The following is a 25,772-nucleotide window of genomic DNA, read 5'->3' on the forward strand; positions in this document are numbered from 1 at the left end:
CTTATATGTGATATTATTTGTTATTTTCACACTTGCAACCGCATTTCATCCTCCAGGGGAATCAGGGTAAATTCAAACTGTTATTTCTGAGTGCTTCGAGAAGACGACTTCGTAAACGGGATGAACGAAACAAGCGTGAATGAAGCAAAATACAACTCTAGGCTTGTTTTTGATGAGGAAAAAAATTTACCAGCCCTGCAATAAGTCAATTTAGCATCATATGTGTGTTTTAGAATATCGAAGTTTTGACTTGAATTGTTATATATTTAAGTGTGTATGTATGTTTTAAGTCATATTACTGTGACATAGTGTGTTTAACTGTGATTTACTGCACGGTTTGTGTTTCTGGGCAGCAGTTGTTCAGTCCTAAAACTCATCGGTTTAATTGTGATCGTCGTTTGGCCGTACACTCCGCCCTCCCTTTAGGGCGAGTGTCTGCGTGTCATTGGCTGCAGTCCGAGGAGGCCGCACGTGCAGAAAGACAGTCACTTTTCTTTCAATCCGTCGGGGCAGACGTGGTTTCAGCTCCATTTCCTTCCCGAGTGTCGTGCTTTGAAGAACAGAAACGGAAAGGCGAAAGGACAAACTATTTCTTCTGCTCTAAAGAACGTATTAAAAACCTGCGCAAACGCCGTCCGAACAGTATACAGCGTTTCAAAGGACTCCTCGCCGCCACTGTTTACGGCACAATTACCTTCAAAACTACGGACGACCTGCTCTTCACATCGCGTCGCCTTCCCGTTTAACCGCTTAAAATCTGAACTTCGGGATCAAAACGCAAACTATTCATCAGGCCGCACCCCCGGGGAGTGAGGTTAATTGCGTTTTGGGAGATTATACGCCCTCCTGTCAGCGCTACTATCCTTGAAGATATAACCCAAAAAAAAAAAACGAGTCCCGGCGTGAAGCGAAATGAATGTGACACAGGCCAGCGGCGGCATAATCGCTGACAAATCTGCACACTCCGGCGGACACAGCTGCACAATGGAGACGGATGGAGAGGCCAGGAAGCACTCCTCTTTCCCTGCACTTTATCCTCCATCTCTTTCCATCCTTCTCTCCTTTTTTGTTATTGTCTTTTTTTTTGGTCATTTTTTTTTCCCGTTAGTACTTCCTTTGTCCTTCTTTCTTCGTTTATTACTTCCACTCTCCATTTTTTCATCGTCTTCCTTCTTTCTTCTACGCCTGTCTTTCTTTTTCTTTCTTTCCTTTTCCCTTCTTTCTTTTTGTTTTGTTTTTTGTTCTTTCCTTTCTTCTTGCATGATATCTCTTTTCCTTCCTTTTTTGTTACTTTCCTTCCTTTGATTTCCTTCTATCTTCTTGTTTATATCTTTCCTTTCTTTCTTTCGACTCTTCCCCATGACTCCTCCCTCCCTGTATTACTTTTTTCATCTCATCAGTTCTTTAATTTAATATTTCCTTTAATTATTTCCACATTTCTTTCCCTCTGTTCTTTCTTCTTTCTTTCCTTCCTTCTCACTTTTTGTTCTTCTTTCTTTCTTTCCTTCCCTGTCCCTTACAACTTTGCTTCCTTCATCATTCCTTCCCTCTTCCTTTGCTTCCATCATCTTTCCTTCTGTCTAGCTTTTGTTTCTCTCTTCTTTCCTTCCTCCTTTTCATGTTTCTAGAGCTGGGTTTCGATTCAAATTTCAAGAATCGATTTGATTCCGATTTTTACGTTTCAAAATCTTTTTTTTTTTTTTTCGATTTCTCAGATCCCATCCGATTCGCTTTGATTTCGATCTGATTTCCGATTCGATCCGATTTCGATTCGATCCGGGGTTTAATGTTATTAAAAATGAAAAATGTATTTGAACCGTTTCCTTCACTTCATGACTGTGTAGAGAAGCAACATATTAAAACTAGTATTATATCAATATTAAACAGCAAATCTTACAAGTATTGGTAGTTACTGATGGAAGACTGATGAAAAGGTTAAGGGTCAATCTACCTTCAAGAAAGATAATCCAGGAGTCCTGAATTATCTTTCTTGAAGGTAGATTGAAGTTCACTGAGGGAAATGTAGAAAATAATTTTAATGAAAAAAAAGAAAAGAAACGATCTTTGGACGTACAAATCGATAATCGGTCATTAATATGCGAATCAATAAAAAATCGGAAAATCGATCATTTCAACCCAGCTCTACATGTTTCTTTCTCTTTTCCTCTTCTACACGTGGCTGCTCTGCGTTTCTAAACCTATCGCACTTGTTCTCCCGCCGTCAGTGAGTGGACAGGATGTAGTGGGAGGCGGTAACCTCTGACCCACGGACTGTACTACTGTTCTACAGTTCTAACGTGTGCAGTCGCTCCAGCGCAGTCGCTCCACAAAGTGACCACCTGCCATGGCATATGTTCAAATGTCTTCAATTCAGAAAAGAAATAAGACCTGCTTTGTTTATGCAAGTTTAAAGGTGCCATAACGTGCTTTTTTCACGTTTCGTAGTCTATCCTAAGTGTATAATTGATAATAATAAGGGTCGTGCAACACCCTTAACATAATAGTTAAGAAATATCACCCAGACCTTGGACCCCCTCACCAACCCGGAAATGCAGACGGCTTGGTTTGATATTCGCCCCCACCCTTGTGAAGAGCGATCTGGCTCCCCCGCCCAACCCGTGACGTAGTCTCAGAGTGTGTGTGCCCCGCCCACCCGTGACGTAGTCTCAGAGAGCGTGTGTGTGCCCCGCCCACCCGTGACGTAGTCTCAGAGAGCGTGTGTGTGCCCCGCCCACCCGTGACGTAGTCTCAGAGAGCGTGTGTGTGCCCCGCCCACCCGTGACGTAGTCTCAGAGAGCGTGTGTGTGCCCCGCCCACCCGTGACGTAGTCTCAGAGAGCGTGTGTGTGCCCCGCCCACCCGTGACGTAGTCTCAGAGAGCGTGTGTGTGCCCCGCCCACCCGTGACGTAGTCTCAGAGAGCGTGTGTGCCCCGCCCACCCGTGACGTAGCCCCACAGCTGTCTGCTCCGCGATGCGCCGCTCCTGCCGCGCGACTGAGTGAGAAACGATAGAACTTCAGATCAAACACTACTTTGAGTTTATTCTACAGCGTGCGCAGAACATATATATATATATATATATATATATATAATATATATATATATATATATATATATATTATATATATATATATATATATATATATATATATATATATATATATATATATTATATATATATATAATGTCCATCGCGCTTTTATTTCCTGGTTTTTCGGTATCGGATAGAACTTCTCTCCGTTTATTTTCCCGGTTGCTGCATCAATTGCCATATAAACCTTCACCATTGTGATAATAGTAAAGAGTGCGATATCATTAATGAAGTTTTGGGCGTCTTTGAGCCGTGTTTCCTCGTGAATCGAAGCAGAAAAACTCCGGCTTGTATGGGGAGACGAGCCTGCAGCAGCGCGGAGCCGGGGGGAAGGGAGCGGGAAGCGGCAGGCGGGAGGCGGGTGCAGAGGGGGGAGGGTGAGGGGGGATGGTGACGCGTGCCTGTGATTATGACGCGGTCCTGTGAACACCGCCCGTCAGTTTGGAGATTTGAGGAAAGGAGATAGTCTGTAATAGCTAAACACTGCGGGAATCAATCAAAAAAACACTCTGGGTACATATATGAAGCACAAATAGCAATGTAAGAAGGTTAAAAGCTCTGAAAAGTCGATTTTGCATGTTATGGGACCTTTAAGAACATTTGGATTGTTTCAAGACAATTTATTTTTATTTTATTTTATTTTATTTTGAATATAAACAGATAACAAAACATGACCAGAGAGCATGTGCTACAGAAATAAACATACATAAATAAAAATAATCATAATAATAATCATAATAATAATTATAATAATAACATTAACAAAACATAAATAAAAAGACAGTTCTACATAAATAGTTGTCCCATTTGGTCAAATTTGTCAATTTTCAAATTATGTCTGAATGTCATTATTATGTCTGTCCAGTTCTTGATTGTTGGGGATCTTTGCGTCGTCCATTTCTTTGTGATGGCATTTTATTCCTGCCGCCAAAAGTACATTCCAAAGGTATCCATTTACTGCTTTCAGTCCAACATTTTTGAGCAACAGGACAGTCCCAAATCACATGATGGACAGTTAAGCTTTTAATAAGAAATTAATCTGTCATTACTGCCACTCGGTGACATTTTCCTGCTCCTTTGCTCCAATAAGTTGGCTTTAAATGGAATCTGTCTTTGCATATGAAGGTTGAAGCGTTATACTGTATTGGCAGAACACGGATTAAACCTTTGATACATCTTAAGTCGTACATTGACACACTTTGTAGCGATGAAAAGAGCTGATAAAAAACAATAACATGACAAAAAATAACTAATAAACACTTACATTCAGCATGGAGTTCAACAGGCCCAAAAGTACATTTATTTTTATTTTAAGAGTTAAAGAGTTCAAAGGCACGGTGGAGGCTAAGCAGTAATGTGGCAACTAATGTACGTAACACGGTTGTTTTTAGGCCAGAAAAAACACACGTAAAACTTAAAGTTCAGCACAATGTTTCAATAACCAAGTAGTTTATGTAAAATGATCGGTCTTGTGCTGACATAGCTGATTATGCCAGGCAAGCTTTCAATCATTTAATACACGTTTTTGTTCATTTAAACATTTATGTATTTGGCCGAACTGAAATGCAATGTCGGTACTTGAGTTTCTTCAAGATAAATCTTCTGGAGGCTTTGTTATTGTTCCGTGGGCAAACGCTGTCCAACTGAGTGATGCTGTTTGAAAAGGAAAAGACGACACAAGCAGCACATTTATGTATTTACTCTATGACACTATGTATTTCATGTCACTACGAAACTCAAACGTGTTCTTACCACCTGGACATTTACAACCAACGATAAGATGGGTCGCGCTTAATTAAGAAATAAAACAAAATTTGTAAGAATCTTTCAGCAATAAACTGTTGATCAAGAATTTCTACCTAAAAGTAGAAATGATAGTTAATTTAAATTACTGTATTTTCCGGACTATAAGTCACACCAGCCGATAGAGAAGAAAAAAAACATATATAAATTGCACTGGAGTATGAAATGTGAAAATAACAAAATCACATATAAGCCGCTCCGGAGTATAAGTATATAAGTATAAATATAAGTCGCACCCTGGCCAAAACTATGAAAAAAGGTGCGAGTTATAGTCCGGAAAATACGGTATATTTAGTTGAACTGGTTTTAAATAATTGTTCATATTTTAAACTTAAAGGCGTTATGGATGATTTTTCAGCGATTGGAGAACTCGGGTGGAAGTGCACATGCCCCTCCCCCGTGTGGACTGATACAACACACACGTGCGTTTGTTTATTAGCGCAACGGAGCGCATCATATCTCTCGTCTCTCATAGATTTCCGTCTTCTTCTGAGTCAGCTCGAACTGTCTTTCTCCGTCTTCATTTTGTCCCGTACACTGAGGGAACTATATTAATAATAATAATAATAATATAGTATATTATATATATATATATATATATATATATATATATATATATATATATATATATATATATATATATATATATATATATATATATATATATATATATATATATATATATATATATATATATATATATATAATATATTATGATTGATCCATGCGCTTAGACATGCGGAAACGTCCTGGGGACGAGCCGACGAGGCGGCAGGTGAGCGATAGGTGCGTTTTATGATTGATACGTGGCAGGACTAATCGGCAGTCCACGCCACGAGGAAATAGAAAATAGATTTGGGCCAAAAAAATCGTCCATTCAACCTTTAATCAAAATAAACCATTTAAATGAAAACTTTTGATGTATTTTTAATTACTTTCTCTGTTAAAATTCACAAAAATATATAATGTAACCTTGAAATAAAAATTGTATCTGTAACGGACTGAATAAATCCAAACTATGATAAATTCTAAATTCAAGACATTCTAACTCATGCAGAACAAAAATGTCAGAGGGCTTTTGTCTAAATTAGTTAAACTCAAAGGAGCAAGGCCGATGACTTGATTTTCCCCGCTTAATGACTCCATGCTGAAACAGAGCTCGGAGCGTTGCACACAGCACCTGTCTGTCGCTCCCCCCGCCACATCCTCCTGGGCTTCCGTAGAAACGCATAACGCCGCGCGAACGGTCGGCTAAGCACGCGGCTCTCCCGTGGCCCGAGCGAAGCGCCATTTGCATGATGGTATTTTACTCGCCCGTTGTGTGTTGGCGGCGGGAGCGTGTGCGTATGTCAAACAGGAACTGGGAAAGACACGGAGCTTCGCAGTCGAGTGGGTCTGTTAGCGCCGCCAGGCTAAACATGGGCACTCGCTCCGTTGAACTCGCACAAGAGACAGCGAGCGGAGCATCGCATATTCACTTGTCTCGTTTCCATTTCAAGTAGTCCACGGTTCAATATGTAAGTGTCGTGTATTTGATATGACCTTACACTTACGCTTCACTGATGCTGGCAGGGTTTTCCATACTTCCATTGACGAACCTTGGCCTATTACAAATTCCCACACTAGATATATAAAAAAATATTGCTATAATATTGCTTGATTTGGACATATGCACAATTAAAATATCCAGTATACTGTGAATTATTTCAAAACTGCTTGAAAAACAGCTGATTTAAGCGTAAAATTTTGGTCCATTCACTTGTTGAACCTCGATCTTGAAATGTTCTCTAATCTCCAAATCTCGATAATCAGCCAACATTTTAGTTGTGTATCCTGCCTTTTAATTACGCACCAAATAAAGTTTACAGGCTTTTTATCATTCGACATTTGTATCGTCATTGGGAGGAACATTGACACAAAGACATATTTATACAATTTCCCCAGCTCACACTGTCCTACACTTAAAACTTGTGTTTGGGAAGTTGGTTCAGTCCGATTCGTTGCCTGTCTCTTTCTGTAAGCTCGTCTTGTACGGGGCTGTACGATGTGTGTGGGAGCTTAAGTCTCGTCTCCGTATGCGTCCACTCCATCTTCCATATGCTCAGAAACGGTCTCACTACAAACAAGCGCACTGATTTACGCCTTCATTTGAATAACCTTTCCTTTGGCATCAGTCGTGTGGCATGTCTGAGGGTTTGGCGTGAGTGGGCGAGCAGGAGGAGAAGAGGTCTCACTCTCTTCTCCTGGTGGGTGGGAGGGGCCTGATGCGGGCGGAGACGTCTCTAAATCTCTGTACGTCCCCGAAATCTGAATGACGCTTGTTTTGAGTGAAGCCGCATTAGAATTGTGCTCATGTGTGGGTTTCTGAAGTGACCATTGTATGCAGTATGCAGTATGCAGTATGTTACATGTTATAGACACAGATGTTCACAATGCAAACAGCAGTAGTTGTTAGGGATACTGTGGCTACTGTTTTGGGGGAAAAGTTTGTTACGTTCAAATTTCAATTGCATTGACAACTTGTGAGGTAGTAGCAGAGGCGGCGGCGGCGGCAGCAGCAGCAGCAGCAGCAACAACAAAAAACGCAACCACAGTAATAGCATTTATAGTATTAGTAGAATTATCAGTAACAGCATCTGTAGTATTCGTATTGGTAGTAAAATAAGTATTGGTAATATCTGGCCGTAGTAGTAGTAGTAGAAATATCAGTAATGGCATATGTAGTATTGGTAATAATAGAAATATCAGTAATGGCATCTGTAGTATTAGTATCGATAGCATATGTAGTATTAGTAGTAGTAGTAGAAATATCAGTAATAGCATCTGTAGTATTAGTAGAAATAGCAGTAATATGACATAAGTAGAGGTCATTCCACAAATGTTGCTTAGCAACCAAAGTCCATTTAAATAATAAATAGTTATGATTTGACAAATAATTACACCTGTCAACACGTTTTATTGTGTTAAAAGTTCCTCTTCCTCAAATTTTCTCTGCATTTGTTGACGGAATGGCGCTTTTTGATGACATCACAGAGGTGGAGGTATTCTGTTGTAGAACGCGGCACTGCTTCCTGTAATTTTCAATTTTCGTTTGTCACATTTTCTGCATAAACTGCAACTCGACTGATGAAAAACTATCATATTCATGAAAGTTAATTTACCGCCACCTACTGTTGTACGTCTTCTGTAGCTATATGTCTTCTGCAGTTGTACGTCTTCTGTAGTTGTACGTCTACTGTAGTTGTACGTCTACTGTAGCTGTACGTCTTCTGTAGCTGTACGTCTACTGTAGCTGTACGTCTACTGTAGCTGTACGTCTACTGTAGCTGTACGTCTACTGTAGCTGTTCGTCTTCTGCAGTTGTACGTCTTCTGTAGCTGTACGTCTTCTGTAGCTGTACGTCTTCTGTAGCTGTACGTCTTCTGTAGCTGTACGTCTTCTGTAGTTGTACTTCTTCTGTAGCTGTACGTCTTCTGCAGCTGTACGTCTTCTGTAGTTGTACGTCTTCTGCAGCTGTACGTCTTCTGCAGCTGTACGTCTTCTGCAGCTGTACGTCTTCTGTAGCTGTACGTCTTCTGCAGTTGTACGTCTTCTGTAGCTGTACGTCTTCTGTAGCTGTACGTCTTCTGTAGCTGTACGTCTTCTGTAGCTGTACGTCTTCTGTAGCTGTACGTCTTCTGTAGCTGTACGTCTTCTGTAGTTGTACTTCTTCTGTAGCTGTACGTCTTCTGTAGTTGTACTTCTTCTGTAGCTGTACGTCTTCTGCAGCTGTACGTCTTCTGTAGCTGTACGTCTTCTGTAGTTGTACTTCTTCTGTAGCTGTACGTCTTCTGCAGCTGTACGTCTTCTGTAGTTGTACGTCTTCTGCAGCTGTACGTCTTCTGCAGCTGTACGTCTTCTGCAGCTGTACGTCTTCTGCAGCTGTACGTCTTCTGTAGCTGTACGTCTTCTGCAGTTGTACGTCTTCTGTAGCTGTACGTCTACTGTAGCTGTACGTCTTCTGTAGCTGTACGTCTTCTGTAGCTGTACGTCTTCTGTAGCTGTACGTCTTCTGTAGCTGTACGTCTTCTGTAGCTGTACGTCTTCTGTAGCTGTACGTCTTCTGTAGCTGTACGTCTTCTGCAGTTGTACGTCTTCTGTAGCTGTACGTCTTCTGCAGCTGTACGTCTTCTGTAGTTGTACGTCTTCTGCAGCTGTACGTCTTCTGCAGCTGTACGTCTTCTGCAGCTGTACGTCTTCTGCAGCTGTACGTCTTCTGTAGCTGTACGTCTTCTGCAGTTGTACGTCTTCTGTAGCTGTACGTCTTCTGTAGCTGTACGTCTTCTGTAGCTGTACGTCTTCTGTAGCTGTACGTCTTCTGTAGCTGTACGTCTTCTGTAGCTGTACGTCTTCTGTAGTTGTACGTCTTCTGTAGCTGTACGTCTCCAAAGTATGAATTTACTCTATACCGTAAAAAAGAGGCAGAGAAAGACTGAGCAGTTCATGTTTCCGTCTCAATTGAACGTCATTTATAAATATGGACTATTTCCCGCTTATTACATGATAAACATTTTAGATTAATCTGATAAATCGCGGCAGGTTTTGCACTTGTGATGTGAACTTAAATGCAAGGGCCATCTAATCAGAATATGTGAGGTTAAGAGCATTTCTGTGACATAAAAAAGGTCTGCATAAAGGTAGTACCTCCCTCCTCCATCTTTAATCATGCTAAGTGGCGTTTAAGTGGCCCACAACTCGATTAGTCTGAAAGCGGGTCAATCAGCCTGAGAAACATTCCTCAGAAATGCAAATGTGCGTGCGAGATCTCGGTTAAAAATAATGCCAATATCCTCCTCGTAGTAGAGATGTCGTAAAGGTAATATTTATGTCGCTCTTGTGCATTGTTAGTTTCAACAAGCATTAGTAGTAGTAGAAAGTAGTAGTAGAAATATCAGTAATAACATCTGTAGTGGTAGAGATGTCTTAAAGGTAATGTATGTGGCTCTTCTGACGGCTGGATGGTGGCGAGCGGTGTGTTCATGTGCAGCGGGCCCGTGGCAGTATTTAACTCACGGGAAGGAAAATGCATTTAGTTTCAACCAGCATTAGGACTGGTAGTAGTAGAAATATCAGTAATAGCATATTTATTAGTGGTAGAAATATCAGTAATAGCATCTGTAGTTTTAGGAGTAGGAAGAGTAGTAGTAGCAGTATTAGTAGAAATAGCATCTCTGTAGTATTAGTAGAAATATCAGTAATGGCATCCGTAGTAGTAGTATTAGAAGTTGAAGTAGAAATATAAGTTTGAGTTAATGTTAATTAAAATGAGACCGTTTTTTAACCTAAATGTAAATACATTGTTAGTTTCAACAAACATAAGCAACTCAAGTTTTAGTTGTATTTACTGCTGTTGTATACTTTAGTATTCACTGCTGTTGTATACTGTAGTATTCCCTTCTGTCGTATACTGTAGTATTCACTGCTGTCGTATGTTGTAGTATTCACTGCTGTTGTATGTTGTAGTATTCACTGCTGTCATATTCACTGCTGTCGTATACTGTAGTATTCACTGCTGTCGTATACTGTAGTATTCACTGCTGTCGTATTCACTGCTGTCGTATACTGTAGTATTCACTGCTGTCGTATACTGTAGTATTCACTGCTGTCGTATACTGTAGTATTCACTGCTGTCGTATTCACTGCTGTCGTATACTGTAGTATTCACTGCTGTCGTATACTGTAGTATTCACTGCTGTCGTATACTGTAGTATTCACTGCTGTCGTATTCACTGCTGTCGTATACTGTAGTATTCACTGCTGTCGTATACTGTAGTATTCACTGCTGTCGTATACTGTAGTATTCACTGCTGTCGTATACTGTAGTATTCACTGCTGTCGTATACTGTAGTATTCACTGCTGTCGTATACTCTAGTATTCACTGCTGTCGTCTATATACTTTTGTATTCACTGCTGTCGTATACTGTAGTATTCACTGCTGTCGTATATATACTGTTGTATTCACTGCTGTCGTATAATGTAGTATTCACTGGTGTCGTATATACACTGTTGTATTCACTGCTGTCGTATATATACTGTTGTATTCACTGCTGTCGTATACTGTAGTATTCACTGCTGTCGTATATATACTGTTGTATTCACTGCTGTCGTATACTGTAGTATTCACTGCTGTCGTATATATACTGTTGTATTCACTGCTGTCGTATACTGTAGTATTCACTGCTGTCGTATATACACTGTTGTTTTCACTGCTGTCGTATACTGTAGTATTCACTGCTGTCGTATACTGTAGTATTCACTGCTGTCGTATACTGTAGTATTCACTGCTGTCGTATACTGTAGTATTCACTGCTGTCGTATATACACTGTTGTATTCACTGCTGTCGTATATATACTGTTGTATTCACTGCTGTCGTATACTGTAGTATTCACTGCTGTCGTATATATACTGTTGTATTCACTGCTGTCGTATACTGTAGTATTCACTGCTGTCGTATATATACTGTTGTATTCACTGCTGTCGTATACTGTAGTATTCACTGCTGTCGTATATACACTGTTGTATTCACTGCTGTCGTATACTGTAGTATTCACTGCTGTCGTATACTGTAGTATTCACTGCTGTCGTATACTGTAGTATTCACTGCTGTCGTATACTGTAGTATTCACTGCTGTCGTATATATACTTTTGTATTCACTGCTGTCGTATACTGTAGTATTCACTGCTGTCGTATATACACTGTTGTTTTCACTGCTGTCGTATACTGTAGTATTCACTGCTGTCGTATACTGTAGTATTCACTGCTGTCGTATACTGTAGTATTCACTGCTGTCGTATACTGTAGTATTCACTGCTGTCGTATACTGTAGTATTCACTGCTGTCGTATATATACTGTTGTATTCACTGCTGTCGTATACTGTTGTATTCACTGCTGTCGTATATATACTGTAGTATTCACTGCTGTCGTATATATACTGTTGTATTCACTGCTGTCGTATACTGTTGTATTCACTGCTGTCGTATATATACTGTAGTATTCACTGCTGTCGTATATATACTGTTGTATTCACTGCTGTCGTATATATACTGTTGTATTCACTGCTGTTGTATACTGTAGTATTCACTGCTGTCGTATACTGTAGTATTCACTGCTGTCGTATACTGTAGTATTCACTGCTGTCGTATACTGTAGTATTCACTGCTGTCGTAGACTGTAGTATTCACTGCTGTCGTATACTTTAGTATTCACTGCTGTTGTATATATACTTTTGTATTCACTGCTGTCGTATACTGTAGTATTCACTGCTGTCGTATATATACTGTTGTATTCACTGCTGTCGTATACTGTAGTATTCACTGCTGTCGTATACTGTAGTATTCACTGCTGTCGTATATACACTGTTGTATTCACTGCTGTCGTATACTGTAGTATTCACTGCTGTCGTATACTGTAGTATTCACTGCTGTCGTATACTGTAGTATTCACTGCTGTCGTATATACACTGTTGTATTCACTGCTGTCGTATACTGTAGTATTCACTGCTGTCGTATATATACTGTAGTATTCACTGCTGTCGTATACTGTAGTATTCACTGCTGTCGTATACTGTAGTATTCACTGCTGTCGTATATATACTGTTGTATTCACTGCTGTCGTATACTGTTGTATTCACTGCTGTCGTATATATACTGTAGTATTCACTACTGTCGTATATATACTGTTGTATTCACTGCTGTCGTATACTGTTGTATTCACTGCTGTCGTATATATACTGTAGTATTCACTGCTGTCGTATATATACTGTTGTAATCACTGCTGTCATATATATATATACTGTTGTATTCACTGCTGTCGTATACTGTAGTATTTATTGTTTTGTGCACCTACAACTGTGACATGTCATTCATAAACTCGATCACATTAATGATCGGGAGTTTCAAAACGTCCTCCAAAACGCCGCCATCAATTATGAACAGTAATCAATTAAAATGGCCGCCACAGCATTGCCGTTTTGAATGCGACTGCTTCCTGACTCGGTGGATTTGAATATTAGCATAGCATGTGCACGTTGCCTCATCTCCATGTGGAATGTATTCGCGTGTGGGAGGAACGGCGAGGAGCGGCGACACGGAAAGAAGCGGCGCCGCGGCAACCGACTCCAGAGACACGTTTCAACCAACTCGAGGGGAGAAAGTTAAATAGTGGAGCTGCGGAAAGATGTCTTATTGTTTGTGGCATAATCTGATGGAGCTTTCAGGGCCAAATAGTGATTCAATTCAACTTTATTAATCCCCGACGGCGACGTTCAGCTGTTACTGGCCTTCAGACTCGAGCAGGCTTGTCACAGAGAGTTAGGACCGGAGGACTAACCAAACTTTTGCCTCTCAAAACGAGTTAATACTTCAAAAAGATGAAACGATACGCTATGCATTCAGAAGTAGTGGTAAAAGAATGATGGTTTTAGGTTTTTGCTGTAGTATAAAGGATATCAGTGTCAAATATTTGTCACATCTGTCAAACTACATGGACGAATACAGATTAAATTACCGGTAAATAAGAATAAAATCACCTTGAGCAATCCACACTATGGAATAAATAATATGTAGAGACGTTTAATGCTGTACTGTGGAACAATACAGCCGGAAACAAGATCATCTCAATGGAAACGGGCACACCTTTAACTTCATTACGTCCTCCAGCCCGCACATGGGACAAAAGCAAGGTTTTTTTTAAATCGTGTTAGCCTTTTGGATGTGCATTTTGTTAGATACATGTATTGTTCGATATATACTTTTTTCACCTACATTGTTTTGAGCAGTAGTAGCAGTTATTATAGGTATTTGTGGTCTCCAAAATATCAAAATGTATGTTTTATGATCATAGAGGAGCTAAAATTGTAATAAAACAGTTTGGCACAGTTGGCACATATTTGGATCACTTGTTCCGAATATACTTTTTGATACAAAAAGGTCAACAGCACCAAAATGCCTGTTCCTAGAGATCTGAAACTTTACACAGTTGTTGTCAACAAGATAAACATCATGTACAGTGAACAGCATATGCACACAATGAAGTATGTCATGCTCAGAACCATTACAAATTAACAATATTCAGGCGAGACTAAAAAAGGATGTTTTGTTTATGTTTGGGCTTCTGTAGTGTAAGTTCTGAAGCCCTGGCAGTGTTCATGTGCACATCTGCAGAAACTAAGCTTTCTAATGATGCATCACACTTGCATGTGGAACATAAGATCCTCTTTTAATAAGCAATGCCATTTGGGTATGTCCAACCATTGTGCACAGGGCGAAAATAAGCGGCTGTTAAGGAGTTAACACAGGGGTAACTGAGGTTTTTCGTAAAAGTGAGCATTTTCTGGTCGTATACAGTATCATGTGACGTCACCTGCATCTATAAAAGTACTTTATCTATGAGAGCAATTAGCAGTGCTCTGATTGGCTGAGCGTTGCCCCCCCCCCAACACCGTCACTTTGCCGCCAAAAAATTCCTTCATGTGAACATAATGTGCCAAAGGGTTCGTGAGCTACAGAGATTTAAACACACACACACTTCTTCCTTTCGCAGTTTTTCGAAAAAAGTAAGGGCAAATTCTCGAGAGATTTATGAACAAGAACCTGCTCAATTTCCCCCTAAACACTCCCCGCCGCCTCCACGGACGTCTTTATTGCGCAGTGAAGTCCGCCCATCTCCCGCGCATCTGTTTCCCGACGCACGTTTATGTCGCGCGGCGCTTACCTCTCTTTGCCGGGGACCAGATGCCGTCTCCGCGAACCGAGTTTTACTGCCGTTTTAGAGCTCTTTGGCAACGGAAAAGAGGCCATAACCGACGCAGGGTAGCGGCTAGCTCAGGTTCGCAGATGGCGCGGCGGTGCGTTTGTGAGCCCGTTGTCTGCGAGTAAGCGGAGTTGGGGAAGTGAAACGGGCGCGTATTCGGGACGGGCGCGGCGGTGATCCCGGCGTTTATCGCGAGCGGGCGCAGCTAAACCCTTACAAGGCTCTTTAGTGAAGCGGGGATTAGCCGGAGGGAAGGATGGTTAAAGGCGGGTCCACATGTGTAATTAGATGTAAATGTGACGAGCTCGGGTTGTAAAGACGTTCCCGTTTCGCGTGGGGAAAAGTGCAGTCTTATTATTCAGTGGTAAATGTTTTGTCTTTTCTTTTTTTTTTTTTTTTTGGTAACAAACCAACAATCTTTCTATTCTCAAACCTTTGTTATATTTCCAACACAGAATTTAAAGATTAGGCAGGTAAAGAGAAAAAGAGAATTTTCTTGATAAAACAGACCGATTTCGCCAAATTTGTCAGCAGAAAGCCTCCATGAAAAGACCTGGACTTTAATTGTTTGCGGTATATTATACCGCAAACAATTAAAGTCCGGGTTTTTCAGTAGCACATTAAATTAGATGGTTTGCCTTTAGAAAATATTATTTTCTAAAGCCTGGTCGTTTATATTGAAGTAGTTCTACCGTTGTCTTTGCAAGGAATGATTTATTTTACTTCACTATTACCTCTGATTTTAAGATTATTAATACTTCAAGGGAATCAGAGTAAAAGTTGTATTTCCATTGACGGTGAGCAAAATTTGCATTCTGTGATATAGTGCAGCAAATAATAATAATAATAATAATAATAATAATGCTGTGGCAAATTAAAGTCATGTTAAGTAAAAACATAATTTGACTGAATATGAATACAAAACAATTTTTTTTTTTTTTTAATGGTTTTTAAAAATTATTATAGAAATGTGTTAAAGTTATCTGGACAGTGTTTTTTTTTTTAAGCGCTTGCCATCCAGAAGCCATTATCAATCTGAAAGTGCTGGTCTGAGGAACTAACATTTAGAATTACTTCAATGATGTAATGATTTTGGTGAAAATGTGCATTTTCTTGTTTATAAATGTTCTGTTGTCAAAGGCACATCTTTCTTCCAACTCAACCAGCAAAACAGAACAATACAAAGAGTCACATAAAGCTGAAGTAAACAGTGCTGTGTTTTCATAGCTAAAATTTTTACACCTTGAATAAATTGGCAAACCATCTAATTTAATGTGCTACTGAAAAACATATTCATATTTAGCTCTTTTTAGCGGCGAGTCGGTGTATTTGAAGTTCATCTGCCTGCAAATAAAGAGGCCGCTAACCCCTGAAAGCCTTCGCTGCCCACAGCCTGACGCAGGTCTGAAGAGCCCGGTCTCATCTCCACCTGCGATTGCAGATGAAACCCGGCACATGTACAGTCCAGTGACCCCCGGGGCACCACCTGGACGGCAATGGCCCATATGGAAGTTTAATTTAGCTCCAGGTCACACAGGACGCCGGTGACGCCTCATTCACACCTCGCACATGATCACAGCACTAGCACCGGGACGTATAGATTAATATAACGCTTATGGGTAGTGTATAGAAGTGTGGAAATACAGAGACAATGGGAACCAGTGCAAATGCTTTGGTGAAATTATTTATTTTAATGTAGATATGACCTTACAGAAAATGACAAATGAATTAAAAAAGAAAAGAAAATGACAACACTTTCTGCAAAATGTTATTATGTTGCCTGATTTTTCATTGGTAGATAATTTACTTCTATCCAAACAAACATGTACACAATGAACTGCATTGCATGAATACAGCCACATGAATTATAGATACACTATATGTAAATACTGCATGGGTGTGTGTGATAGATATTACCATATTTTCCGGACTATAAGTTGCACTTTTTTCACAGTTTTGGCCGGGGTGAGACTTATACTTATACTCCGGAGCAAATTATATGAGATAGTATTTGTTATTTTCACATGTTTTTTTCTTCTCTATTATGCATTTTGCTGGTGCACCTTATACTCCGGAGCGACTTATAGTCCGGAAAAAAACTCTACATTTTGCTGCCCATTTTGAATCAGAAATCTTGAACCAGTTAAATTGACCAGTTGAAGCAATAAAAAACCTGCATGTTTTTAAATGTTAGCACTAGCAACTAGGGACGTGCCAAAATATCAAAATATCGATATATCGTGAACTGAATTTGATGATACAGTATCGATATCATGTGCTGCTGTATCGATATATTGCCATTTTTGGTATAATTTCCCTAATTATTTTGCGACCGCGCTACAATTATATTTGACATTTTGACTATTTTGATTATTAAAATGGACGCGTTTCATTTTGAGTTTTTGCAGGTCAATGTTTGACAAAGAAATATGTTGTTAAAATGTATCGGGTTCTTTAAAAATAGTGATATATCGTAGAACATCATGAGCAATATCAATTATCAAAAATGTGATCGTATTTTGAGCTGTGTCATCGAATCGTGAGGGACCCTGTGATTCCTAGCTAAAGTTGTAGGTTTCCTAAATGGAAGACTTTGAAAAATTATATCTAAACGTAACCAAAAACATTTAACTAAACATAACCGGACAACGTCTTTTTGCTACTTACCAATCGATGACCAAAAATTTTTTTAATCATGATGAGGCCATTTGTGGCAGCGCGATGCTCCCACATGAGCTCAGAGTGGCATAACAACCGCTGTATGTAGCCACGGCCGTCAGCAACGTGAGGCGGGGGGCTCACTTATCCTCAGGTGGGACGGTCTGATGGGTCAACCGCGTGTCAGCCCCTCCCCCCCTTCCACCTGATCTCTTGACCCTAAACGTCCCCCCGGAGGTCACGACAAACCCGCCGCCGCAGCCCTCGTTTACCACCGTTCGCCGTCGACATAAACGAGATGCTCGCTCGCATGTGCGGCGGAGCTAAAGAGGGAGTTGCCATGGAAACAGCCTCCCCACTTTCTTCTGGACACCTACACGGATGCAGGCCGAAAAATATAGTCCTTTGCACAGCGCCTGCGGTACCCACAATGCAACACAAAGGTATGAGTTGTATTGGCCGAGCGTGAGACGTGGTCATTAGACGCTCTCTTCTAGCTTTTCATATGCAAATGCCCGTTTATTTTTGGTTTTCTTAGGCTATTTTAGAGTTTGCAACAGAACCGCTGCGTTTAAAGATGTCGCATATATTGTGTGACATGAACGTTTTAGGGAGCAAAGTGGTTTGGGCATAAGATGAGACTAAACTGCTCTTAATAAAGCAATATCAGGACATAAATGCATCAGAAATGAGCTGCTTTATCGAACATGACGATCAGCGTCTACATGTGGCACGTTCTGCAACTTACATTAGCTTTTAATGGAGTATCATCATTATCTTACAGTTTTCTTTAGATTGATTCAAGCTAAAGCTACTGTCAAACTTCAGACACTCATTGGAGCAAGGGTTGATTGTGAAAAGCAAAAATGGGACAAAATGTGACCTTTCAGTTTTTAGAAAGATCTAGAGATTTATTGGAACAGAAAGGAAAGAGGGGTTGAAGCATTCTATGGCAAAAATAATATCTCAAAAGTGTTTCTTGGACAAACGCCTCTTCTTAAACTGGTAAGAAGTTGAATCTGATTGGAAAAATCACCTTACAGTAATAATGATAATGAATTATTGACGTAAAATAATTTCCTCAGCTACAACTACCGTATTTTTCAGACTATAAATCACACTTTTTTTCATAGTTTGGCCGGGGTTTGACTTATATGTGATATTATTAACACATTTGTCTACCTCCAGAGTTTGTGGAGTTGTTTAGAAGTGACACAGAGGAAGAATAATTCAATGGATTTAGTGATTTAGGGTAAAACTGATGCTTTGGTAAACTTGTTAGCATGTTCTTTATGCTATAGTTATCTGAATAACTGTTAATATGTTACGTTAACATACCAGACACTTACCACAGTTCTCTCTGTGCATCCAGTTCTTGGTCATGGATTTCATCAAATAAATTTCCCCCAAAAATGTGACTTATACTCCAGTGCGACTTATATGTGTTTTTCTTCTCTATAATATTTTTTTTGGCTGGTGCGATTTGTACGGAAAATACTGTACTAAATATTCTAATCTTGTTCTGAAATGCACTGGATTCTTTCTCGAATGTTACTGCTCCAGAACTCGCTAAAAATGTGCACTCTGAACAAAATCCTACCTTCAGCCAAACATAAATTACACATCTAATTGCGTAAAAACTATTGAAAAAGAAAAATGCAATTATACGTTTCCCCAATGTCGCACAGCTCTAATAAGCAGTTTTCTGCGTTGGGTTGGCTGCAGATAATATGAAAGATGTCCAGAATGCAGACAGTTTTGTGAAATGCAAATCTAAAAGACGCATGACTACTTCGCCTTCTCTTTGACTCACGACTAAAAGCGTCCAAACTATATTAAAACGTTATGATTTTGTTTTTCCAAAAGCCCAATTCTAAGCCATGTTGTTGTTTGCTTGTGCTCTTTCAAGAAGTCCTTGTGCCACAGGGAAACTCCTCGTGTGTTTTATTGTCACACAAAAACAAATCTAATGAGCCCGGGAGTTAATCCAACACGAGCGCTTTCTTTGTGTTTTCCTCGTGCGATCTGTGGCATTTCAACGTCCATTCAGTGGCGGCTTTGATCATCCTGCTTAATTAATTTAGAGTTTAAAGTGCGAAATCGCCTTTATGTCTCTGGTTTTGTAATACATGTGGATTATCTGGAATTACTGGGCCGTTATCCTCCTATATTTTCTTTCTATTTGATTTGAATTTCTCAGATTTGCTCCAACACTCCTGCGGAAAATGCATTATTCTATGTCGATCAAAAGTTAAATTTAAGTTGTATACCATTAGATATCTTTTGATATTTTGAAAGACAAAGAGGCGTTTTTAGTGGAAATGTCTCAAAACATCTCGATTTCAAGTGACAAAAAAGGCTGCAACGGATAAAATAACTCTTTTATTCCCGCAGTTACACAGTGACACAAATAAAGCGGAAGTCGGATTCCGAATGAAACCTTTTCCACGGACCATTCCTAAACCTACTTATTTTAATGCAACAAATTTAACAATGTAAATTTCTTTTGAGTATTGCGTTTAATATTGTCAATAAAGATTTAGATTTTCATCGATTCCAAAAATATCATTGCAATTTTCTCCGAGCCAGATCACAAGTCTGATTTGATCACACCTCAACACCTGATGTAAACTTTGTATGTTTTATATTGCCTTTCAAGAGGTAAATCTGCTTCTTCCGAGAGTTCACACTTCACTGTGATTGGTTAAATCCAGGGACCGACCAACAGTGTCTGCGTTTGAACTGACGGCGTTTTTAAATAGAGAAACAGTTAGGACGTTTATTTTGGATTTTTTGTGCCTTTGTTTTTATTTTGATGTCTTGAGATTTTCTTTGTATGCTCTCTGGCTTTTTTACATTTTGTCCTTTTTCTTTCCTTCCCCCCCCCTTTTTTAATTGTTTTTTGAAAGAAATTGCACGCATATACATAAAAACGCTGCACGGAAGAAGTTGATCAAGTGAAAAACTGGTAAAGCTTATGGAATCTGGTCCAAATTGATAAAGAAATAAATCAATTTGACTGATTATTTGTTTCCAAGTCCAGCTGTCCTCAATGAGCCGAGCAGAGCCAATGATAAATGAAGACGATAGCGTTTTTGTTGTCGTGCAGCTCTGCTTGTTGTGTAGCACTACATAAACACACTTATATAATTAATAAAAAGTTATGACGATAAGAAAATGCCATTAAAATAAGAAAGCTCTTTGACCAGAACATCTTCCAAACATACGGCCACTTAAAGGGTGTTTTTACAATTTTCTAATTTTGACTTTATTTGGTGTATTCATACCTGTTGTACTTCACTCATTCCAGTCAAAGTTTACACAAAAACAACATTTTTGACACTCTAAACATTAATTTAACAAAATAAAGTCGTTCTCATTTATTTGTATTTGTCAAATTAAAATAATTATGACATTAGATGAGTTTTTGCCCAGTGTTTGCTGGGTAATTTCCTAGTGTGATGTCATCGATTACAAACAGGAAGTGAAAATATAAACCTATGAAATGTGCTGTTCTGTAATACAATTTATATAATTTTCAGCAAAATTCTAAATGTATTTATCTTAACTGCATTTTAGGTCAATAAGTCGTCCGACCTGTAGGGGGCACTTTAAACGGCTAAATCTATCGTACCGTACCATTCTCACTTCTGTTTCCGTGTCTTTATTTGTTATTTCTTTTTGCAGCATTTGTCGGCGCTTTTGGCCGTGGTGCGCCTCCCGTTCATCCATCCCTCGTACCTGCTCAACGTGGTGGACAACGAGGAGCTGATCAAATCCTCAGAGGCCTGTCGGGACCTGGTGAACGAGGCCAAGCGGTACCACATGCTGCCTCACGCCCGCCAGGACATGCAAACGCCGCGGACCAAGCCCCGCCTCTCAGCAGGTGCGTACGACAGCTCGGGTTTTGACGCCGCCTCGTTTGTACCGCACGTTTCGCAGAAGAAATCCTTGTAATTTCATCTCGGTAGAGCTATATGTTTGTCCTGAAGGTGCACTTTTCCGTAACTTTTCCCGAGGAGGGTCAGCCATCTGCTTGTCGTCATGGAGATGTTATTGCGTCGCCTGGAATATTCTAGTGTGGCATCAAACTTTATTTATCTTTGATCGAGCTTATTCCTCAAAAATGTAATAAAAACATGTCGGCTCTGATCTATGACGTGTGACCTGCTTGTTGCCATGGAGACGGGCACGTTTAATGCCGTACTGCGGAACATAACAGGCGAAGCAGTAGCATCTCCACGAAGACGAGCAGACCTTTAATCCAACGGCAATAGAAAATGCTTTTAATGTTGTTGTTTTTTGCCTTTTTTGTCTAGTTTATTTTTGTTAAATCTTAATATTTTTTTGTAGGAAATGATAAAATCTGTTCATTTAAATGGAATTCCGATTTTGTCGAAATGTTCTTTTAAAATGCTTATTTATTTATTTTTTGCCGTGGAACTAAGAAATATCTCCTCCAGATTGTTGGACTGAAAGGGTTTTTTTCATTCCTTGCTGACCTTGTATTTATTTTTTGGACAAACCACATTTTCAACTTGATAAACTTTAGACGAGGTTTAGAAACGCTCAGACCTTGGCGTTTTAGGCGTTTGACTTCAGAGGGAGAAGTTTTCCCGTTTTACAACAGACGGCGATGATGACGAGGAAGAAGAAGTGGAGGAGGCTGAGGAGGCTGAGGAGGCTGATGGTTTTACTGCATGGGACGTGATCGGTCAAAAGGACTGAGAAGCTCCAGTACACGACATGATCTAGATGTATACGTTTACTTGAGGGTCTTGTCTAATTGATTATACCGTATTTTCCGGACTATAAGTTGCCCCTTTTTTCAAAGTTTTGGCCGGGGTGCGACTTATACTTATATCTATACTTATATACTTATACTTCGGAGTGATATTATTTGTTATTTTCACACTTGCAACCGCATTTCATACTCCAGTGCAACGTATAGTCCGGAAAATACGGTACTTCACGGAGTAGTTTTCAGACACCATACTTTTCTTCATACTCTTAAATGACATATTATCATATACAGTACGCTTACTTGTTGTGGTTCCTCTTTGGGTTTAAATTGACTGTTTTAAATATGATTCTTGCACCGCTTCTTCAGATACTATTTAGTCTTTTTTTCTAATTTTGTGTCTTTTCATTGAAGCAAAAAACAAAAGATTGGATTCTTGTTAAGTAAAGCCTTAAAATGACAGCACCAGCTCTTTAACTGTACACAACACGACTGAATAAAGCTGATAAAAGTACTGGCGGCCGCGCTTATGCATAAACCGCTTATGCATAAACCGCGACAGTTCGCTCCAGCTGTTAAAATACTGATAGTTTCCAATTTTAGACATAAACCTGAACAATCCGGTCCATTTTGACATTTAATGCGGGATCCACGGTTACTAAAGCTTGCATAATAATATTTATAGTCAATAAATATGTCCGTCAGTCAGATTTACAACTTTTTCACTTGCATTGCCATAGTTTCGTGACCAACGTCGAAGAAAACGTTGTGGAATCTCTCTCTGATCGAGCGCGCTACAGAGTCCACTAAACAGGCTTATGTAGTGACTGGAGGGCGAGGGGCTGGGGTGGACATTCAGATTGAGTCATCGTGCATCAGAGCTAATCCAACCGTCCAGTTCGCTCACCCGCGCGCGTCTCTCCTCGTCTCACTTATTCACGGGCCGGTCGGCTCTTCTGCGAGGACGACGTTCCTCCCGGCGCCGCGCTGTGTGTCGCGGAGTCGCTCTCTGCTCATAATTAAACCGTGTGCTCGGGGTAAGAGGTCACATCTGGAAATGTCACCGCGGCGTTTCCGGCCCGAGCGCGGGATTATGACAAATGGAGTTCGGGAGCGGATCTTGATTGAGGTTAAAAGTTGTTTGTTGATAATGGCTTCTCGGTCCCCGCGGTGCCACTGGAGCAGGTTTCCGCCGCGGCGAACGCACACGGATCCATTTTCAAGTTTATTATGTGGTGGGTGTAATGTTACGATCCCAAATTGTCACGGTGCTTTGTGTCTCGGGCGGGGAAAGTCGAGTTTAAGTGCCTATTACGGGTTGGATTAATAATTTCACTAAAACAGCATACATAGGACAAGTCGACGCTATCCCTTTGTCAACCAGGAGTGGCCAATGGTCGAAAAGGTTTCAAATGTTGTCATCTGGAAACTTTTAAATAAGAAGAGTCTGAGATACAATCATCCATCAGTCTACAATAGCCTCTTACGGCCTGGGCAGCAATCAAACCAGTCGAATGCTTAACAGATACTTGACAGCCGTGAGGGACAGCGCATGGGGTAATCGCCATTCGTTGTCCCCAGGATTTGGTGTTAGCACACCCTCAACAGTAAGTGGGGGGAATTACCGAGGAGAGATAAACAAAAACAATCCTTCGAGCCAATGTAAGCATGCGTTTGCAATCAACGCAATTTGACCTGGACATAATTCATGGACTTAAAAAGAGAGATGAAGACCTCCGGCTCTTTACTTTGTACGTCACAATTCAGAGTGTTTTTTGAGGCACAGAGAAGACAACCTCCTCCACATGATTAATGAAACAAGCGTGAATGTGGAATAAATACAACTCTAGGAATGTTTTTGACGAGGGGATAATCTTAGGACATAAAAGCTCTAAATTGTCCCAAATTGTCAAACTGGGGGGGAAAGGCAACATTCCTAGTAAAATATTAAACCTGTATATGCACTCTAAGAGCAAAAGTGTTGTATTGTTTTAGTATTTCACCCTCAAGATTTATTCTAAACTCATTGAAAACCTATTTTGTTCAATGTGTAAATTACGTTAAATGTATTAAAAACCTTTCCCTACCTTCCAGCAGCTGTGCACTCACTGCCAAAAGAATTGTAATATACTTTGTCTCACACCTAAACTCGGTGTTTGAAACATACTTTTCGTGGCAGATAGATTGGACAGAACACCTTGACAGCCGCAGTGACGCCGCTCTGATTGAAGGCTCTGTTTGTTTACATCATTAAAATCAAAGAATCATTCGCGGAAGAAACGAAAGACGCCACAAAATTGCTTTTGGCTTCTATATTAGTCTTTTCCCTGAGGTCAGCCGGGACCCCAGGCTTTCCCAGCTAAAGATGTGCCTAATTACACTGTCTTGCGTGATATTATGAGCCACGCGCCGGCACACCTTTCCATTCAGCACAAGTTATTTTCTGCTTGGGAGAATAAAGATAATTGCCTAACAAATGGCACTTTATGGAGGATTTACCAGCCAGTGCTTCTGTCCAGACTGCGTGGCGGTTTATATGCCAGTAAACAAACATTGGGGGAAATCGCATTAGCATTACGCTTTGGCCATTTAGCTGATGCAATCACACACGGCTTTAAATTGAAGAAATGCTTTTGAAAAATAATTAGGATGTTGAAGATTTGTGAAGTGAAGGTGCAATTTCATATGTTTCTTGAGAGAGCCGACGTATTTTTCCACAACGCGACCTCTAACGTGGCCCGGCGACGTCTTCCGCTCATCTTCGTGGCGATAGATGGCTTTAAGCAAACTTCATTGAGAGAAAAGTTTACATTTTCCGTCGCCGCGCGTTATTAGCGGTTTGCTCTGCTCCGTCCTCGCTTCGCACTCACGTCGGTTCGAAGCGCAAATCCATGCGTTGCCTCTTGTGTTTCCGTTCTACACAATTATACAAATGCGTATATTGTGACACTTTGTGGAAACCTTAGCTCTTTGTGCGCCGCGCTGATAAATATGAAGACGCCGCGGCATTTTCGCGTGTACATCCTTTATAGCTAATAGAGTGAGAGACCGTATGGACGCGGAGAAATGACTACGACGGGAGTCTTAAATGTCTCATTCCATTTGGCGATTGTTTCTCACGTTCAGTGTTTATCATTTCGAGAGCCAATGGGCACCGTCTTGAGAACTTTTGACACCGCTTTCATGAAAATACTTTGCCGTGTTGAATGACGTTCCCTATGTTCCCTGTATTGACGAGCAGAAAGCCACGTGACATTTTGTATGTTTGCGTACGTCCTTGAAGCGCCGGTAGTGAACGGAAATGTCAGAGGCTCGTAGAAGGCAGAAGAAGAGGTGAGTTTTCTCTCTTGTCACACTAAACTGCACAGAAATGTCCCACGCCCAAGAGTTCCTTTCATTGTCCGCTCAAGGTCTTAAAATGAATGGACAGTGGTGTTTTGTTTAGGCCTTTTCGTTCCAAGCGCAGTCGAAATGCATTACATTCTGGCAAAATGGATACGCGGAAAACTAACTATAAGTCACACTGGAGTATAAGTTGCACCAGCCAAAAAATTGCATAATAGGGAAGAAAAAAAGGACATAAGTTGCACTGGAGTATGAAATGCGGTTGCAAGTGTGAAAATAACCAATAATATCACATAAAAGTCGCTCTGGAGTACAAGTAAAAGTGCGGTTAATACGGGTACC

The 25,772-nt window shown here is 40.3% G+C and overlaps 1 protein-coding gene across 2 annotated transcripts in view; it reads left to right on the top strand.

Moving 5' to 3' along the window:
* Nucleotides 1-25,772, top strand: part of LOC140355276 (kelch-like protein 29) — a 420,755-nt gene that overhangs the window by 279,898 nt on the left and 115,085 nt on the right. For both annotated transcript variants that reach the window (XM_072440142.1, XM_072440143.1), the window contains one exon: nucleotides 21,032-21,230. In XM_072440142.1, the coding sequence (XP_072296243.1) occupies nucleotides 21,032-21,230 (199 nt within the window). The remainder of the gene's footprint in view (nucleotides 1-21,031; nucleotides 21,231-25,772) is intronic.

Source organism: Eucyclogobius newberryi, unplaced genomic scaffold, assembly GCF_026437365.1.
Source record: "Eucyclogobius newberryi isolate DKJ021-1_F unplaced genomic scaffold, fEucNew1.0.hap1 SCAF_1, whole genome shotgun sequence".
In the NCBI taxonomy this organism is placed as follows: Eukaryota; Metazoa; Chordata; class Actinopteri; order Gobiiformes; family Gobiidae; genus Eucyclogobius; species Eucyclogobius newberryi.